Raw genomic sequence first — 20,993 nt, 5'->3', positions numbered from 1 at the left:
TGACAACTTTAACCCTGAGAATGACCTTTTTGTAATAGATTTTATTTCTGATAAAATACATGTACACAACACTTGCAGACTATTCTGTCTTCAACTGTATTCTGTATACTGTTTATGAAACAAGAGCTGCATCACAAGTCTTGTACCTTTGCAAAATACACTAATTATTCTACAGCACACTGACATCTCTTCAGTAGAGTAGTATGCTGTTTTGGACGTAAATGAACGGATCTACACCGACCAATCCAAATTTGAGTTACATTACATCACCCCCTTGTGGAATAAAGGCGACATTGTTCTGGGCTGTTTACTTGCATTGTACAGTTGTGGTCAGGAGTTTACATACTTTCATCATAGACATGAATGTCATAGCAATATTGGACTTTCAATTATTTATTTGACCTGTTCTGTTTCTGGGGTAGAATGATTGTACAACATACAGTACTGTGCAAAAGTCTTCGGCACATGTAAAGAAATGCTGTAGACCAAAAATGGCTTAAAAATAATGAAATGAAATGTTTCGACCTTAAAAAAAAATTATAAACAGCAGTAAGCCATCATAAATTAAAGTCAATATTTAGTGTGAGACGAACCTTTGCTTTAAAAAAATAGTAGTCTCAGGTACAATGAGTGCAGTTTTATAAAGGTCCCATGGCATGAAATTTTCACTTTCTGAGGTTTTTTAACGTTAAAATGAGTTCCTCTGACCTTCTTAAGTCACCCCAGTGGCTAGAAATGTCATAATGTGTAAACCAAACTATGCCCACCCTTTGTCAACATTTGAGAATGGCGCGTCAAAATGGCGCGTTGATAGGCTCTTCCCTTTACTACGTCAGCAAGGGAGATGATCCCCACGCCCCCCCTCTGGATTCCCACCCACTGTATGGATTGCCCGCCCAGCTCAAAAGTTGCCACCATAGATACGTCACTTCAATTTTGTAGTGAGGAGACCATAGAGGACACAACAACATGGCACCACCTAAGCGAGCGAAACATGGAAATTGCGCTGTACATGGATGTGACAACACAGAAAGGAGTCTGTTTTTACTGCCGACGGGAGAGCCCCTGAAGACGCAGTGGCTTAATTTTATTTACTCCAATAATACGCCGTCGAGTCTACCTAAGACGGTTTATGTTTGTTGGAAGCATTTTCCTGATGAATGTTTCCACAACTTGGGACAGTACAGGGCAGGTTTTGCACATCAACTGTCACTGAAGCCTGGGTCCGTACCAAGCATCCCTGCCGCATCAGCCACAAACACCGAACAAGTAAATGTATAACTGTTAAGTCGTTTTGCCGTGTTTTAAAATCGGTGCGTTAGCCTTGCAATGGCTACATTAGCTGTGCAGCTAACCGCTTCCTGCAGTTAGCCAGGTACTCTGCGCTGAAGGTACTCCTGCTGAAGTCGGTGATTTACAGTTTGTTCAACTGCTTGCGCTTCTGCTTCGGGGTCGGACTCCGGGTCAAAAGCGAAAGATTGGACTGTTGCTTGACCTGCCATTGCTACTGTTCACACACAGGTAGCATGCCCGCAGCTTGGTCAAGCCCCTCCCCCTCCCCCATGGCCCACCCTCTACCCTTCCCCGCCTCCATGCTTCTCATTAGCAAAACGACGCACTGGGAAAAGGGCCGAAATGGGGCTTTCTCCCAGGAGGTTATATCTATGTGCCAAGGGTTCATTTCGAGAAAGGCTGCGGATATAACATCCGGAAACCTCCACGAGCCCGTTTAAAGCATCAACAAACCACCATGCCATGGGTCCTTAAGGAAATGAGCTGTAGGTTTTACTAAGCACCTTACAAAACCAGCCACAGTTCTTCTGGACACTTTGACTGTCACACTCGCTTCTTAATTTTGCACCAAAACCCAGTAACCTTCATTGTGTTTTCTTTTTTTAATCTGATAAGTGGTCTCTTATGTAATATGCTGCTCAGATACAAACATTTCTTTTTTCCATAATATTTAATTGTGTGCTGGAAAATGAACATTTGGAACTCTAAAATGTTTTTTTGCACTGACTCGATAAGTCATAAAAGAGAAATATAACGAAGTTTGTATAAAAAAATAGGGTGCCTAAGACTTTTGCACAGGACTGTACATCATTAATCTATAGGGACGGGGGAACAAGAATTCAATGTATAAGTTTTAATTTTATTTTGGGGTTTCTGAAATCAAACACAGGGTCAAAAAGTATACATAAAACATCATAAATATACATGGACCCACTTAGTTCCAAAATTGGTTCAGGTGTTCAGGAACAACCCAGGAACCATCCAAGCACAGGCCTGCCATGAACTGGAAGCTGCTGGAACACTGTCTACAGTCAAGTGAATTTTATATCTCCATGGACTGAGAGGATGCAATCCAAAAAAGAAACCCCTGCTTAAAAAAAAAATCAAGCCCAAAGTTTTCAGCTAAGCACATGCATAAAGTGTTGTGGTCAGATGAGCCAAAGATTGAGTTATTTGGCCACAATGAACAGCCATATGTTTGGAAGAGTGGTGTAGTGGTTATCACTGTCGCCTCACAGCAAGAAGGTTCTGGGTTCAAGCCCAGCGGCCGAAGAGGGCCTTTCTGTGTGGAGTTTGCATGTTCTCCCCGTGTCTGTGTGGGTTTCCTCCAGGTGCCCCAGTTTCCCCCACAGTCCAGAGACATGCAGGTTAGGCTAATTGGTGGCTCTAAATTGACCGTAGGTGTGAATGTGAGTGTGAATGGTTGTTTGTGTCTATGTGTCAGCCCTGCAATGACCTGGCAACATGTCCAGGGCGTACCCCACTTCTTGCCCATAGTCAGCTGGGATAGGCTCCAGCTTGCCTGCGACCCTGTACAGGATAAGCGGCTACAGATAATGGATGTTTGGAAGAGTAAATGTGAGGCATTCAACACCAAGAATACTGTATTAAATATTAAGCATGGTGGAGGTAACATCATGCACTGGGCAGTTTTGCTGCCAGTGGAATTAGTACATTGTACAAAGTGGATGGAATAATGAAGGAGCACTACCTTAGAATTCTTCAGCATAACCTCAAACCATCAGCTAGACAGTTGAAACTTAGACACATTTGGGTTTTCCAACAGGAATGATGAACCCAAACACAACAAAGCAGGTGGTAGAAGGGATAAAACAGGCTAACATTAAGCTTTTGGAATGGCCTTCCCAAAGTCTTGACCTCAACCATATAAAAAATATTTGGACTTGTTAGGCAGACTGGGTTTGAACCCAGATTGAGAGACAGTGTAAGATCCCCTGAGCCACCACAGTGGATGTCTCATCTCATTATCTCTAGCCGCTTTATCCTTCTACAGGGTCGCAGGCAAGCTGGAGCCTATCCCAGCTGACTATGGGTGAAAGGCGGGGTACACCCTGGACAAGTCGCCAGGTCATCACAGGGCTGACACATAGACACAGACAACCATTCACACTCACATTCACACCTACGGTCAATTTAGAGTCACCAGTTAACCTAACCTGCATGTCTTTGGACTGTGGGGGAAACCGGAGCACCCGGAGGAAACCCACGTGGACACGGGGAGAACATGCAAACTCCGCACAGAAAGGCCCTCGCCGGCCACGGGGCTCGGACGTGGACCTTCTTGCTGTGAGGTGACAGCGCTAACCACTACACCACCGTGCCGCCCAAAGTTGATGTACTGGCCCCAATTGCAAAGAGACACAATCACAAGAAGGTAGCTGCAGAATTTGAACTTGTGGGAGAAGAATGAACAGGGATGTAGTTTCCCCATCACTTGCAGTCTATGACAGAACTACTCCCACATCAGAAGCATTCACCTCCACAATGAAGGGTCAATCTGGCTCGAGTAGACAGAGAATGGGAGCCGTGGTGAACTTCTGTTGAGGATATTAAAGACCTTGTCTGCCTCAAGAGACCAAGAAAAGGGCACCTTATCTTTTCATGTCAAAGCAGAAATTGGAACAGCAATGGAACTAAAACCCTGAATAAAACGACAATAAAAACTTGCAAAGCCCAGGAACCTTTGGGTCTCCTTAACTGAACTCAGGGTCAGCCAGTCTCGAACAGCGTGGACTTTCCCAGGATCCATACAAACACTACCTTCAGAAATGATAAACCCAAGGAAGGCCACCTCCTTGACATGAAAGTCACATTTCTCTGGCTTTACAAATAGAACATTCTTCAATAGACAGCTCAAAACCTGGCGAACAGGTTGGACATGCTTATTTAAGCTCTTGGAAAAGATCAAAATGTCATCAAGGTACACAAAGACATATTGATTTAACATGTCCCTAAGGACATAATTAATAAGAGCCTGGAAGACAGCTGGTGCATTGGTGAGGCCAAACGGCATAACCTGGTATTCACAGTGCCCGGTAGGTGTGTTAAAGGCTGTCTTCCATTCGTTGCCTTGTCACAGGGGTGTCAAACCTGATCCATAAAGGGCCGTGTGGCTGCAGGTTTTCATTCCAGCCATGCAGCAGCACACCTGACTTGGCTCATTCAATCAACTGAACTGTCTTCACACAGTCAAATACTTGCAGCCACACCCACCCTTGATTAAAGGGTGGGTGTGTCAGTTGATTGAATAAGCCAAATCAGGGTGCTGCTGCATGGCTGGAATGAAAACCTGCAGCCACACGGCCCTTTATGGATCAGGTTTGACACCCCTGCCTTGTCAGATTCGTACCAGATGGTAGGGGTTTCACAAGTTCAACTTTGTAAAGATGGTGGCACCTTCAAAACGTTCAAAAGTAGAGCCCATGAGGGGTAGCAGGTATCAGTTCCGGATAGTGATCTTGTTTAGTCCTTGATAATCTATGCAAGGCTGAAGACCTCCATTTTTCTTCCCTATGAAGAAGAAGCCAGCCCCAGCAGGTGAAAATGAGGGACAGATTAAACTTGATGCCAGAGCCTCCTTGATGTAACTGTCCATAGCCTGTCATTCAGGGGCAGACAAAGAAAAGATGCAGCCTCTAAGAGGAGAGGTACCTGGCAGCAAGTCAATGGCCCGGTCATAGGGCTTATGAGGTGGGAGGGCTGTTGTTTTCTTCTTGTTGAACACTTCCTGCAAATCATGGTACTGAGAGGGGGGTTCTGGATAATTCAGAAGGTAACAAGGGCACGGAACACTGAACAGGTTGACGTAAGAAGCAGGTAGTGTGACAGGCAAGATCCTACTAGATTACAGAACATGTACTATAGACCAGTCTAGGTATGGTTTATGGAGCTTCAACCAAGGAAAACCTAACACCACTGGATACTCTGGGGACTGGATGAGTTGCATGGATACTCTGGGGACTGGATATGTTGCAGTATCTTTCTTCCACCATTAGATGTACCTATTTTGCCCATTTGTTTTCTCCTTGTATGTTGGTGCCTTCATTAGTGTCTATTTTGCTAATTGCTTACACCTGTGTCTAATTAACAGGGAGGTATATTGTGTGCCTAGACTTGTGCCCCTGGCCAAGTTCTTCTGTCAGGTAGACTGGGGTTTGAACCTGGGTCGCCGGATTGAAAGACAGTGTAAGATCCCCTGAGCCACCACAGTGGACGTACTGGCCCCAATTGCAGAGAGACACATTCAAAAGGTAGCTGCAGAACTTTACTTTAGATCTGGCAAATTCCAAATAATGCAGATTTTGCACCAAACAGGTCCCATACGAGGTCTCAATAACAGAAAAATTCACAAAAGAAACTCCAAACAGGCAGCACTTTAACCAGTCCAAAGAGCACTTTCCAGGAAAAACAGGCCAAAGACAAATACACAGAAGATAAAAAAAAAAAGACAGATGAGATTCTTAAAACTGAGAGCAGCAAAAAGAGTACTATGAAACTTAGGCACAGTGTCAAAATAGCAGCCAGAAGGTCTCAAACTCAAAGCTTGCATTCTCAGGAGCACAGCAGACTGTAGAACTCAGCAAGGAACACAAGGCTAGGCACACAATATATGCCTCCATGCTAACTAGACACAGGTGTAAGCAATTAGCAAAACAGACACAAATGAAGGCACCAACGTACAAAGAGAAACAAATGGGCAAAATGGGTACATCTAGTGGTGGAAGAAAGGTACTGCAACGTATGAAAAAGTCCCAAATCCTGACAGGACTACTCTTAAAAGCCAAGTCCATTCCATGAAACTAACAAAGTTAATTGAACTCTACTAATTCTCCCAAGTAGAGTGATAAAATATCCAACCAGAATTCTCCCTTGAAGCTTATTGATGGCTATCAAAGCTTATTTATGGCATCTGGTCAAGGTGAAACTTGCTTATAAATATTAGGTGTACTGTATGTATATATTTGACCCTGTATGTTGACAATTTTGACCCTGTGTTGACTTTAGAAAACCCAAAATAAATTAAAACTTTTAAAAATTCTTCTTTTATTAAACATGTATGTTGTACAATCATTCTGCCCCAGAAAAATAACAGTTCAAAGAAATCATTCAAAGCCCAATATTGCCATGACATTCATGTCCATGATGAGTGTTTGTGACCACAACTGTTCTGTGGTTCACTTTTCAGCTTTTAAGATACTTTTCATTAATTTCAAAGCCCGCCAAAGTCTTGCTCCTACCTATCTCTCTTAGCTTCTACATCCTTACAATCCATCTCGAGCTCTGTCCAGTCATCTCCACAACAGACTCACTGGAGGGTTCCTTTAGAAAATGGCTCCCAAATTGTAGAATGAAGTCTATTTTGTTTAAGCAAAAACTGTTTACTGATGGAGACGTGTGCAAAACTGTTCATGGCAACTGCAGTCCTAAAGTTATGATGGCAATTATAAGTCCATTATAGCAAAACTGTTTGTCTTAATTGTCCAGTCATCTTCTAAGTGTATCTAAGTGAACTAGAGCCAGAAGTAGGGTATCAGAATGGATCAGGGGTGTACATATCGGGCCATCCTTTCAGGAGCAAAATGATAATGTCTTTAGTTTTCACTCTACTTATTAAAGGGTTTTTTTTTTAATGGCTATATTGTGTTACATACTTGAAAAGGTGCTATATAAATTGAACGTAAAAACCAAGCAAACAAACAAACAAAGAAACAAAAAATGAACAAACAGACAAATATTAAAAGCACAATCAGTTATGCAGCTCAAATCCTGGTAATTTAAGGAAAAAAATAATATTCGGGCTCTAAACTCAAAACCAGGTATATTAAGAGAAAGGATATAACACTTAAACAAATTTAGGTTTTAAAAAAATCCATGAATACACAATTATTTTTTTCCATATATCACATGTGACCATTTTTTTCAGGGGGAGGGGTTTCAAATGTGATTATGTTAGTGGTGTGATTTTATGAGTAAAATATTGGTGCCAGACAGACTGGTTTGAGGATTTTTATAACTGCTGATCTCCTGGAATTTTCATGCATAACAGTCTCTCGTGTTTACTCAAAATGGTGCAAAAAAGGAAAAACATCCAGTGAGCTTCAGTTCTGCAGCTGGACCTTGCTGATGAGAGAGTTCAATGAAGAATGGCTCAATTGGTTCGAGTTAACAGAGAGGCTACAGTAGCTCAGATAACCACTCTGTACAATTTGTGGTGAGCAGAAAAGCATCTCAGAATGAGCTACATGTTGAACCTTGAGGTAGATGGATGAGAACAGCAGACAACCACATCAGATTACACTTTTATCAGCCAAGAACAGAAAGCTGAAGCTGTAGTGGGACAGGCTCACAAAACTGGACAGTTGAAGACTGGAAAAACATAGACTTTTCTGATGAATCTCAATTTCTGCTGAGGCACACAGATGGTAAGGTCAAAATTTGGCACCGACAGCATGAATCCATGGACCCAACTTGCCTTGTGTCAACACTCCAGGCTGGTGGAGGTGGTGTAATGGCAGGGGGAATGTTTTCTTTGCACACTTGGGCCAGTTAATGTAAATCAGTCATTGCTTGAATGCAGTCTATTTGAGTATTGTTGCTGAATATGTGCATTCCTTCATAGATACAATTTACCATCATCTAATGGCTACTTTCAGTATGATGATGCACCATGTCACAATGGAAAAGTCATCTCAAACTGATTTCATGAACATGACAATGAGTTCAGTGTTCTTCAGTGACCTTCCCAGTCAACGGATCTGAATCCAATAGAACACCTTTGGGACGTGGTAGAACGTGAGATTCGCAGCATGAAAGCACACCTGAAAATTCTATAGGAATTGCTTGATGCAATCATGTCAATGTGGACCATAATCTCAAAGGAACATTTCCAACATCTTGTAGAATCCATGCCACAAAGAATTGAGGCTGTTTTGAGAGTAAATTAAGGCCCTACCCAGTATTACTGTAGTGTACCTAATAAAGTGTTTGGTGAGTGTCGGTGAGTGTTAAATAGAGTTTAGAGGGTGCCAGGAAGGCTACTTCTATTTTTCAATATTCCCTTACCATCAATATTTATTTATTTATTTATTTTAAATATACATGATTCAACAAAATTTAACCTAGCAAAATGGACACGAGTTAATGATCTAATATATTATGTCTAATATATACTATGTCTAATATATATATATATATATATATATATATATATATATATATATGTGTGTGTGGCAGCGGAGGCGTGGTCAAGCATCAGTCTGTGAATGGAGGGCAGAGTCAGGGAAGGTAAGTGGCAGAATCACTGCACCTGACGTGAATTAACCTGTGTTTGTGTGTCTCCCCCAGTGACCACGCTCTATAAAAGGAGAGAGAGAGCAGAGAAAGGGAGCTCTCCCCAACCTGGACACTTGTGTTCATGTGTGTGGACGAGCAAAGTAAGCCGCTGAAAAGCGCAAAATAAAAGTGTTTGTAAGAACTCAGTTCTGGCCTGCCGTGCTTCTGTGCTCCACCCACCTTCAACTATTTCTACAGTGGTGCTGAAACCCAGGACGGAGCACAGAAGAGAACAGCCTCATGGAGTCTTCCCCCTTCAAGGACCTGGTTCATGCCCTCGCCACGGCCCAACAGAACCAGCACCAGGCGCTGATCGCCCTCCAGAAGGAGCAGGAACAACGGTTCGAAGCCCTGGTGCTGGCGCAGCAGGAAGATCGCCAGGCGTTCCGGCACCTACTTGCATCGTCGGGGTTCACCATCACTACCGCTGCGGACCCGCCCCACCTAACTCTCACGAAGATGGGTCTGCAGGATGACCCTGAAGTCTTCCTCGCTCTTTTTGAGCAGGCAGCAGAGGCGTGAGGTTGGCCGGTGGAACAGCGCGTGGCGCGCCTCCTCCCCCTGCTAACAGGCGAGGCGCAGCTGGCCGTGCTACAGCTCCCCGCTGACAGCCTGCTGGTCTACGCCGACCTCCGCAGAGCCGTCCTCCAAGACATGGGGTGCACCCCAGAGCAGCAACGGCAGTGCTTCCGTGCTCTGTGCCTGAAGGAGGTCGGCCGGCCATTTGCGTTTGGCCAGCAACTCCGGGACGCCTGCCGGTAGTGGCTGAAGGCCAACAACCGCGACACTGAGGGAATCATCGACCTGGTGGCGCTGGAACAATTCATTGCCCAACTTCCGGAAGGAACAGCGGAGTGGGTCCAGTGCCATCGCCCGGTGTCACTGGATCAGGCCATCGTGCTGGCGGAGGACCATATGGTGGCTGTTCCGATGGCAGGACAGCGTGTCTCCTCTTCTCCCCTCTTTTCTCTCTCACTCTCTCCTTCTGTACCTTGTCCTCGCCCCATTCCCCCACTACGGAGGCGGGGGCCGGCTCCACCCCAGCCGGCCCGCCACACCCGCAGTGCCCTACTGTTTCCTACTTCCTTGTCTGTGTCTTCCCCCCCTCAGGTGAGTGAGCTCTGAAACACCGGTGCAGAGGGAGAGCCTGGGCCGGTATGCTGGCACTGCGGGGAGCCGGGGCACCTCCAGCATCAGTGCTCAGCGATGGAGGTGGGCGCGGTGTTCCGGATCCCCGATGCGCCAGGGACCGCCCTTGATCGGGCCGGAGCATATCACATACCAGTGAGTATCCAAGGGGATACGTATCAGGCTTTGGTGGACTCCGGCTGTGATCAGATCTCAATCCAGCAAAGCCTGGTGCAAGACGAGGCATTGGGGAGAGCACAATTGGTGAAGGTGTTGTGTGTGCACGGGGATGTTCACAACTACCCTTCAGTGTCAGTCCACATTCTATTTCGAGGGGAGAAATTTAGAGTAAAGGCGGCGGTTAATCCTCGCCTTACCCACTCAATACCGCAATTTTGGGGACTGATTGGCCGGGATTTAGGGAATTAATGTCACATTTAGTGAAGAGTGGGGCCTGCCATAATTTAGCGGGGGGAGGTCCCGGTGTAGCATTGGCGGGAGCAGCTGTCACAGAGCCGTCTACATCATCACCGCGTCAGAGTGAGGAGCAGCAGGCTCCTCCTCCCTCTCTCAGGGAATCCCTCACAGATTTCCCGTTAGAGCAGTTGCGAGACGAGACTCTACGGCATGCGTTTGACCAAGTGAGAGTAATCGATGGTCAAATGCTCCAGCCAAACGCCACACTGTCCTTCCCCTATTTTTCCATTATTAAGGATAGATTATACCGAGTGATGCAGGACACTCAAACTAAGGAACCGATAACACAGCTTTTGATCCCAAAGAGCCACCGGGAATTTATATTCCAGGTGGCTCACTTTAATCCCATGGCCGGACACTTGGGGCAGGATAAGACACTAGCCCGAATAATGGCCTGGTTCTATTGGCCAGGGATTTGTGGCGATGTCCGTAGGTGGTGTACGGCATGCCGCGAATGCCAGTTAGTAAATCCCGCAGCCATTCCAAAAGCGCCTTTGCACCCTCTGCCATTAATCGAGACCCCGTTCGAAAGAATTGGGATGGATCTCATCGGGCCATTAGATCGGTCAACACGAGGATATCGCTTTATTTTAGTTCTGGTGGACTATGCAACGCGATATCCGGAAACAGTGCCTCTTCGCAATATCTCAGCACGTAGTATTGCAGAAGCACTCTTCCGCATCATCTCCCGAGTCGGAATCCCCAAAGAGATTCTGACTGATCAAGGCACTACGTTTATGTCACGCACACTGCGCGAACTGTATGGGTTACTGGGAATTAAGCCTATCCGCACCAGCGTTTATCACCCACAAACGGATGGCTTAGTCGAACAGTTCGATCGCACCCTCAAGAACATAATTCGGAAATTTGTAAGCGAGGACGCACACAGCTGGGATAAATGGCTTGAGCCCCTGTTATTTGCAGTGCGAGAGGTCCCACAAGCCTCCACGGGGTTCTCCCCATTCTAATTATTATACGAGCGTAAGCCACGTGGCATTCTTGATATACTGCGTGAAAATTGGGAGGAGGAACCTTCAACAAGTAAAAATGAAATTCAATACGTTATCCACCTGCGCGCCAAACTCCACAACTCCACACACCTAACCTAGGAGAATTTGCGGCAGGCCCAAGAACGTCAAGTCCGTCTGTATGACAGGGGCACGCACCTTAGGGAATTCACACCAGGAGATAAAGTACTTGTGTTGCCCACGTCAACCTCCAAATTGATCGCCAGGTGGCAAGGACCCTTTGAGGTCACACGGCGAGTCGGGGATGTCGACTATGAGGTGAAGCGAATGGACAGGGGTGTGGCGTTACAGGTTTACCACCTCAATCTGTTAAATCTTTGGAATGAGGAGGTCCCTGTGGCGTTGGTGTTGGTAGTTCCAGAGAAGGTGGAGCTGGGGCCTGAGGTTCAAAAAGGAAAATTGACATCGCTCACCGCTCCGGTCCTCTGTGGAGCCCAAACTCACGGAGGTTGCCCAGTTGCAGACAAAGTTTTCTGACGTGTTCTTGCCCCTGCCCGGCTGTACCCACCTCATAGAACACCACATTGAGACACCCCAGGGGGTAGTAGTGTGCAGCCACCCTTACAGACTGCCTGAACACAAAAAAAAGGTGGTTAGGGAAGAACTCGAGGCCGTGCTCGAAATGGGCATCATCGAGGAGTCCCACAGTGACTGGAGCAGCCCGGTGGTCTTGGTTCCCAAGGCTGACGGGTCGGTCCGGTTCTGTGTGGACTATAGAAAAGTCAGTGCGGTGTCTAAATTTGATGCGTACCCAATGCCTCGTATTGACGAGTTGCTCGATTGACCAGGCACGGCTTGTTTTTATTCGACACTGGATTTAACAAAGGAATATTGGCAGATCCCCTTGACTCCGCTATCCTGAGAGAAAACGGCCTTTTCCACACCGTTTGGCTTACACCAGTTCGTCACACTTCCTTTTGGGCTGTTTGGGGCACCCACTATGTTCCAGTGGCTTATGGACAGGGTCCTCCGCCCCCACGCCACCTACGCGGCCGCATACTTGGACAATATCGTTATTTATAGTAATGACTGGCCGCGGCACTTAGACCACCTAAGGGCTGTCCTTAGGTCGCTGAGGCGAGCGGGTCTCACAGCCAACCCGAAGAAGTGTGCGATTGGGCGGGTGGAAGTACGGTATCTGGGCTTCCACTTGGGCAATGGGCAGGTGCGTCCCCAAATCAATAAGACAGCAGCAATTGCGGCCTGCCCGAGGCCCAAGAAAAAGGGGGTGAGACAGTTCCTGGGGCTGGCTGGCTACTATCATAGGTTTATACCTAATTATTCGGACGTCACCAGCCTGCTGACTGATCTCACTAAAAAGGGAGCACCAGATCCGGTCCAGTGGATGGAGCAATGCCAGCGGGCTTTCTCTGAGGTAAAGGCTGCACTGTGTGGGGGGCCACTGTTACACTCCCCTGACTTTTCTCTCTCCTTTGTTTTGCAGACGGATGCATTGGACAGAGGGTTGGGGGCTGTTCTGGCCCAGGAGGGGGAGGGGGAGGACCGTCCAGTGCTGTACATCAGCCAGAAGCTGTTGGTGCGCGAGGGCAGGTACAGCACAATAGTAAAGGAATGCCTCGCCATCAAGTGGGTGGTCCTCGCTCTCCGCTACTACCTGCTGTGGTGCCCTTTCACCCTCTGTTTGGACCACGCACCCCTGCAGTGGCTCCACCACATGAAGGATGCCAACGCGCGGCTCACCCGTTGGTATCTGGCACTCCAGCTGTTTAAGTTCAAGGTGGTCCACAGGCTGGGGGCGCAGATGGTCGTGGCGGATTTCCTCTCCCGTCGGGGGGGAGTCAGCTGCAGGCCGGACGGCTCCCTGGCCTGAGTCAGGCAGTGGGGGTATGTGGCAGCGGAGGCGTGGTCAAGCGTCGGTCTGTGAATGGAGGGCAGAGTCAGGGAAGGTAAGTGGCAGAATCACTGCACCTGACGTGAATTAACCTGTGTTTGTGTGTCTCCCCCAATGACCGCACCCTATAAAAGGAGAGAGCAGAGAAAGGGAGCTCTCCCCAACCTGGACACTTGTGTGCGTGTGTGCATGTGTGTGGGTGAGCAAAGTAAGCTGCTGAAAAGCACAAAATAAAAGTGTTTGTAAGAACTCAGTTCTGGCCTGCCATGCTTCTGTGCTCCACTCACCTTCAACTATTTCTACAATATGTATTCTGTGGCGTCCAAAAGTCTGAGACCACGACTAAACATGCTTCATGTTTGCATTGATTTCTAATTTAATACATCAATTTTCTTGACAAATTATATTACTGACAACTTGTGAAACATAGTGAAGACTGAAAAGTAGAATCTTACATGAATGTCAGAGTTCCTTAGCATTTGGTATGGCCCTTTTTTGCTTTAATGACATTTTACATTCATGAACTTCTGATATGTCTTTGGACTGCCTCACAGCAACATCCCCAGTGTTGAATTAACACCTAGAGTGTTGAATTAACTCTTTTAAAGTTCATTTGTTTCCAGTTGGACAGACAGTATATGATCACTCTTGGTGTTAATTCAACACTGGGGATTTTGCTGTGTGGGACATCTTGTGTTATGCAGTTCGTTACAAAGCTGAGATTCGAGAATTATGGTCAATATTCAACATTTAGGGATAAGATAAAAGGTAGACAAGGTCATCATATTGATCAATTAATATTCAGGACAGCAGGGGAACCTACGGGACTACAGTCAGGCAAAGACAGTGGTAATGTCTATTTATAAACACTGGGTGGCACCATCATGTCAAGGATGAGCGCATGGAGGCAGAAGGAGTGAGGGAGCCGAGTCAGGAGCAAGGCCTGAACTAGTGTATGATATGAAACAAAGACAGGAACAAGGACAGAGATAGATGTGAATCCTGAGTCAGTAGAATAAATGAGACTGTAGAAACAGATAGGATCATGATCTGATGCACTGAGTGGATCTGGAGCTGTCACACAACAGTAAGATTAAAGCTAGATCAGGCCTATGGCTGGCATTAGATCACTTGCAAAGAATGACACAAGGTCAGTGACATGGAGGCAGATTTTGACTTCATGATAACAAGAGGGAGCAGATAGAGTGAAGGGAGTCAAGTTAGTGGTGGATTGTCATGAGGCATAGTTGTGGACATTGCCTGCAATTTTTTTAATGCAATCAACAGAGGAGATGCCTCAGCACCTTGAAAAAATATTTGACTTTTTCGGGGGCGTTGATAGCATGGGATTTTCATTAATTAAAAATTTTTTCCTACAATTTCAAAGAAACCGGCATTGCCCAACATCAGTAACATAGATATTTAAAAAAGACAAGCTCCAATTAAGGCTAAGTAACAATATTTGATCTGTAATTTAAAAATGATATTAATTATAATAAATAACTACAACATATTGGTAAATGGGCGGCACGGTGGTGTAGTGGTTAGCACTGTCACCTCACAGCAAGAAGGTCCGGGTTCGAGCCCCGTGGCCGGCGAGGGCCTTTCTGTGCAGAGTTTGCATGTTCTCCCCGTGTCCGCGTGGGTTTCCTCCGGGTGCTCCGGTTTCCCCCACAGTCCAAAGACATGCAGGTTAGGTTAACTGGTGACTAAATTGACCGTAGGTGTGAATGTGAGTGTGAATGGTTGTGTGTCTATGTGTCAGCCCTGTGATGACCTGGTGACTTGTCCAGGGTGTACCCCGCCTCTCGCCCGTAGTCAGCTGGGATAGGCTCCAGCTTGCCTGCGACCCTGTAGAACAGGATAAAGCGGCTAGAGATAATGAGATGAGATGATATTGGTAAATACTGTATGTCTAGCTCATTTTCGTATTCATTTTTAGTTATCTAATGTTATAATGTTAGATATAAAGCCTATCATCTAATATTATAAATTGTCTAATAAAATGTAAAACATATTAATTTAAAAGATATTTCTGAGGCTTCTAAAGTTCAAATTATTAATAACAAAAATGTAACTGTGGTGAAACATTCCTGAACAAGAAGACAAAAAGTTATTGCAACATAGCCAAGTTTTTTCCATACATAATATAGAGTTCTGTTTTATATAATCTATTAATACTGAATATTAAAATTAATTTGAAAGAAAAGCCTGTATCCCTCAGCAAGTGATTACTTTAATTCAGCTTTCTATATTAAAATGTCAGTAATCCTTCATTTTTAACTAATTGAAAAGCTCTAGTTATAAATGTTCTATTAAACCAATAAATATTATTTTAATAATAATAAATGTTCTACTAAAGTAGCATCACAGAAATTGCATTTTCCAGCAACATTTCTGTAAGTGTATGCTCTATACCCAAAATGCAGAAATAATCTTTTTTTTTTTAACCTAAATTTATCTTTAAGATGTCAAGATGTTTTACATTTTACCATAGCCAGATTACATATCCTCATCACCCAACTAACAATGATTGGCTCTGAGAGCATTCAGGGACTGCTTGTTTTTGGTTCCTTTTTTTTTTTTTTTTATCTCTTTTATAGTTCCTGTTTTTTTTTTTCAGGAAAACTTTCTTCACAAACTGTATTTCAAATTGAACAAAGTCTTCATGCATAAACAACATGGCTTTTAATATCTTTGTATAAGACCATTGGCTCAGGTGCATATAACAAACAAGCAAACAAACAAGTCAGAATATACAAGAAGCTGAAAGGGGAAAATAAATAAACGAACGAACGAACGAACGAACGTTCAAACGAACGAATTAAGGGCTAGGGTTTTTTGATAAGTAATATTATATTTTCATTGCATTCTTTTCATGATCCTATGATGTTTCACACACACACACACACACACACACACACACAAAACCTAGGTTTCTTTCTTCACAGAAATATATCGGTCACATTTAGACGAACATTAATCTAACGTTCTAGTAACCATTAAATTATTTGACCCTCTCAGGGGCCTTGCACTACCATCCATACAACCGAAGCATCTTCTACTGCTAATAAAAATATTATATTTCCAGGAACCCAAGTACGACTGTACGAAATGCACCTTTACATACAAATAGCAAATTAATCGCTTATTGGTAATAATAATAATAATAATAATAATAATAATAATAATAATAATGTTTTACGTTTAATAATTGCGCGTTTTGAATGCGGAACAAACAAGGCTTTTATTTTGGAGAAAATGTCATATGACTTTGGATCACCCTGGCCTGTTTTGTTCGGCGCCCATAAGACAGTCACGTGTTGAAGATGTATGTGCAGCAGTTCCGCCCATAAGACAGTCACGTGTTGATGATGTATGCGCAGCAGTTCCGCCTCTGGGCGCTAATCTATAAATGAGTTTTGCTGCACTTAGAGGAAATGGCTCCGTGGAATAGTAAATCCAGATGAATGTAGTATCAGTGCATTTGCGCGCGCATTATGACCAGAGTCACGTGTTTACGGACACAACATCATGGCTTCTATCAGTACAGAGGAAGCAAATAATAATGTCGCCTGCCAGGAACTAAAGCCCTCTGTTAGACATTTCACGTGATTTTATTTTCCTGTGGATCTCACTGCATGCCCGTGTGGGTAACTGAGCGCTGAGAGAACATGAGAGCTGACATGACTAAAACAACTGTTACACACAGCAGGGTGTGAGAGACTGACTCCAGAGCAGAGGTAAAACAACAACAACAAGAGTGAGCTAGTCAGCTAACGGTCAATAACACACTGTGCGAGAGGCTGATCATCAGCTTTTCCTTTAGTGTAGTTTCCTTTCCTGCTTAAACTCTTGTTTTGTTTTCACCGTGCTTTGTTTGTGTTGTGAAAAGCGAGCTATCGTGTCAACTTTTTGGGGGAAACTTATCATGGGGGCACTGTGGCAATATAGAACACTTTGACAGTGCGTGATGTGTATCAGGGAAAAGCCTAACACTGATGGAAAACTATTACTTGAAAGGAAAAGTGAGAAATTATCATGTCACAGTAACAAACAGTAGAGATGGTCAGTATTTTTAAAACTGTTGATGATATCCACAATAATGGAAGATAAGCTTTATTTATTTTAATTTCTCACAGTCTGACTATGAGTAGTGTTTTCTTGTTTTGCTTTATTCTGACCGGCCCTAGGACAACTGGGCTGGAGTGACAGAAATGAGGAAAATTAGTTAGATCTTGTGATATGGCTTGGTCAGGAGACTGGCAGCACTATAAGTTTGACCCCAACCAGTCATCATTCATGTCCTTGTGTGTTGTCGGTGAGGAGGGTCAAAAAATTGTGAATCACGGCTACAGATGGAATGTCAAAGATCATGTCGTAGGAGTTGTAAAACTAGGCAAGAAAAAAATCTGACATGCTGCACTCTTCATCAGGGTAATATTGGGCGTCCCAGATGCCACATCGCTGTTTTTCGGTTTGACCCTGACTAGTCATCATTCACGTCCTTGTGTGCTGTCGGTGAGGAGGGTCAAAAAATTGTGAATCACGGCTACAGATGGAATGTCAAAGATCACGTCGTAGGAGTTGTCAAACTAGGCAAGGAAATACAAAAAAAAAAAATTTAATCTGACATGCTACACTTTTCATCAGGGTAATATTGGACGTCCCAAATGCCACATCGATGTTTTTCGGTTTGACCCTGACCAGTCATCATTCGCGTCCTTGTGTGTTGTTGGTGAGGAGGGTCAAGAAATTGTGAATCACGGCTACAGATGGAATGTCAAAGATCATGTCGTAGGAGTTGTCAAACTAGGCAAGAAAAAAAAATCTGACATGCTGCACTCTTCATCAGGGTAATATTGGGCGTCCCAGATGCCACATCGCTATTTTTCGGTTTGACCCTGACCAGTCATCATTCACGTCCTTGTGTGTTGTTGGTGAGGAGGGTCAAAAAATTGTGAATCACGGCTACAGATGGAATGTCAAAGATCACGTCGTAGGAGTTGTCAAACTAGGCAAGGAAATACAAAAAAAAAAAATTTAATCTGACATGCTACACTTTTCATCAGGGTAATATTGGACGTCCCAAATGCCACATCGATGTTTTTCGGTTTGACCCTGACCAGTCATCATTCACGTCCTTGTGTGCTGTCGGTGAGGAGGGTCAAAAAATTGTGAATCACGGCTACAGATGGAATGTCAAAGATCACGTCGTAGGAGTTGTCAAACTAGGCAAGAAAAAAAACTCTGACATGCTACACTCTTCATCAGGGTAATATTGGGTGTCCCAGATGCCACATCGCTATTTTTTGGTTTGACCCTGACCAGTCATCATTCACGTCCTTGTCTGTTGTCGGTGAGGAGGGTCAAGAAACTGTGAATCATGGCTACGGAATGTCAAAGATCACGTCGTAGGAGTTGTCAAACTAGGCAAGGAAATACAAAAAAAAAAATTAATCTGACATGCTACACTTTTCATCGGGGTAATATTGGGCGTCCCAGATGTCACATCGATGTTTTTCGGTTTGACCCTGACCAGTCATCATTCATGTCCTTGTGTGTTGTCGGTGAGGAGGGTCAAGAAATTGTGAATCATGGCTATGGAATGTCAAAGATCACGTTGTAGGACTTGTCAAACTAGGCAAGAAAATACAAAAAAAATTTTAATCTGACATGCTACACTTTTCATCAGGGTAATATTGGGCGTCCCAAATGCCACATCGATGTTTTTCGGTTTGACCCTGACCAGTCATCATTCACGTCCTTGTGTGTTGTCAGTGAGGAGGGTCAAAAAATTGTGAATCACGGCTACAGATGGAATGTCAAAGATCACGTCGTAGGAGTTGTCAAACTAGGCAAGAAAATACAAAAAAAAAAAATTTAATCTGACATGCTACACTTTTCGTCAGGGTAATATTGGGCGTCCCAGATGCCACATCATTGTTTTTCGGTTATGTCACAATACGAGGCTGGATATTTGTCAGCCAAAACAAAATTGTGTCAAAATCAGGCTGAATCCTCTGACAGTCCAAAAGACACATGGATTAGTTCTCGAAATTATCCATAAGTGTGAATGCAGGTGTGAATGGTTGTTCATCTCTGTGTTGGCCCTGCAATGGAATAACGACCTGTCCAGGGTGTACCCCGCATCTCATCCAGTGTCAGGTGGGCTTGGCTCTCGCTTACCCGCGACCCATAGTGGATAACCGATACAGAACATGAATGAATCAGGCTGAATGTTGGTTGTCAGTTGTTAAATTTACTCTGAGAAAATGCATTCGTAATGCTACAACTGATGCATGTGTGTATTTGAATGTGTATATGTAATTATGTATTCATATATAGTTCTCAGTTTGAACCTGAGCTCAGGTTACTGTCTGTCAGTTTCCTCTAGGTTCTCCGGTTTCTTCCTACCTACCAAAAACTAGTCAGATGGAGCTAATATGCAGTACCAGTCAAAAGTTTGGACACCCCTACTCATTCATAGGGTTTTCTATATTTAGACTATTTTCTACATTATAGAACAGTAGTAAAGACATTAAAACTATGAAATAACATCTGGAGCATATATGGAATTATGTGGTAAGCCAAAAAAAGTGTTAAAAAGAAAGTGTTTCATATTTTAGATTCTTCCAAGTAGCCAGCGTTTACCTTGATGACGCTTTGCACACTATTGGCATTATCTTAACCAGCTTCATGAGGGAGTCACCTGGAACGCTTTTCAGTTAACAGGTGCCTCGTCAAAAGTTAATTACTGCAATTTCTTGCTTTTTTAATGCGTTTGAAATAATTAAATAGTAAATAATAAAAATACAGTAAACAGCCCTATTCCACAACTGTGGTAATCCATATTATGTCAAGAACTGCTCAGCTAAGTAAAGAGAAACAACATCTATCATTACTTTAAGACATGAAGTGACTTTTAATTAATAAAAATTAAAGAAAAGCCATTGAATTAGGTGTGTCCAAACTTTTGATTGGTACTGTATATCATCTTGAGACATGAATGTATATATTATGTATGTGTGTGTGTAAGGGGTTTGTGCCCTGCAATGGGCCAACATCCCATCTAGGATGTATTCCTGCCTCACACCTATGGTTCTTATGATAGGCGCTGCATCTTCCATGACCTTGACCAGGATAAAGCAGATACCTATGATGAACAAAATTGATGAATGGATTCATGTATAAAGATATACCAGTGATTAATCTCATTAGTCTTATTTGTGCACAGCATGTAGTGGAAACCTTAAGCCTATATCATTGGAATTCTTGACTAGTCGTGTTTGATATTAACACATGTTTTTATTTTGCTTTGATTGTTTTGTTTCTTCATAGAAATTCAATGTTCACTGATGCTCACTGTTCCACCCATTTATGAGCTTCTCATGGTGGGATAGGAGGGGTCCGTTTGTTCCTTTCATAGAGGGGCAATAAAAAGCTCTGGCATCAAGACTTCGGCTTATACTGGTTAAACCCTGAGAGGTCGCCATGGAGTGGCTGGCCTCAGCTTTAGAGCGGGACCTTGGAGTGGACCAGAGGCAGATTGGACCAGGAACACGACCCCATGAACTGGTGGCGCTCGTTTCGACCCGCTGGATTATGGGGCTAAGAGAAAGGAGAGTAACCCGTTGTGCTCGTTATGATTGTAGTAGTGATGGAGATATCCGTACTCTCCTCCAACGCTCTCAGGTAAAGTTACCACCTGGATGGACTCGTGTTTGCATTCAAGGTCTAAGGAAAAGCAAGTTGGGGTATAAGATTGCCAAGGAGCCAGGCTGGCGTGGGGAAGGCTTCTCCCAGGACTCTTTCCTGAGACAGATGCAGGAAGTATCAGAATGCAACATCAGGTAAATAAT

General features: G+C 44.1%; 1 protein-coding gene across 1 annotated transcript in view; it reads left to right on the top strand.

Moving 5' to 3' along the window:
• The first annotated feature begins 16,650 nt into the window (after positions 1-16,650).
• Positions 16,651-20,993, top strand: part of wdr81 (WD repeat domain 81) — a 34,369-nt gene continuing 30,026 nt past the window's right edge. The window contains exons 1-2 of the mRNA XM_060944003.1: positions 16,651-16,874; positions 20,473-20,984. Of these exons, the coding sequence (XP_060799986.1) occupies positions 20,626-20,984 (359 nt within the window). The 5' untranslated portion in view covers positions 16,651-16,874; positions 20,473-20,625. The remainder of the gene's footprint in view (positions 16,875-20,472; positions 20,985-20,993) is intronic.

Source organism: Neoarius graeffei, chromosome 17, assembly GCF_027579695.1.
Source record: "Neoarius graeffei isolate fNeoGra1 chromosome 17, fNeoGra1.pri, whole genome shotgun sequence".
Taxonomy (NCBI): Eukaryota; Metazoa; Chordata; class Actinopteri; order Siluriformes; family Ariidae; genus Neoarius; species Neoarius graeffei.
The sequence above is the reverse complement of the archived record's forward strand: the minus strand, read 5'-3'. Positions and strand labels throughout refer to the sequence as shown.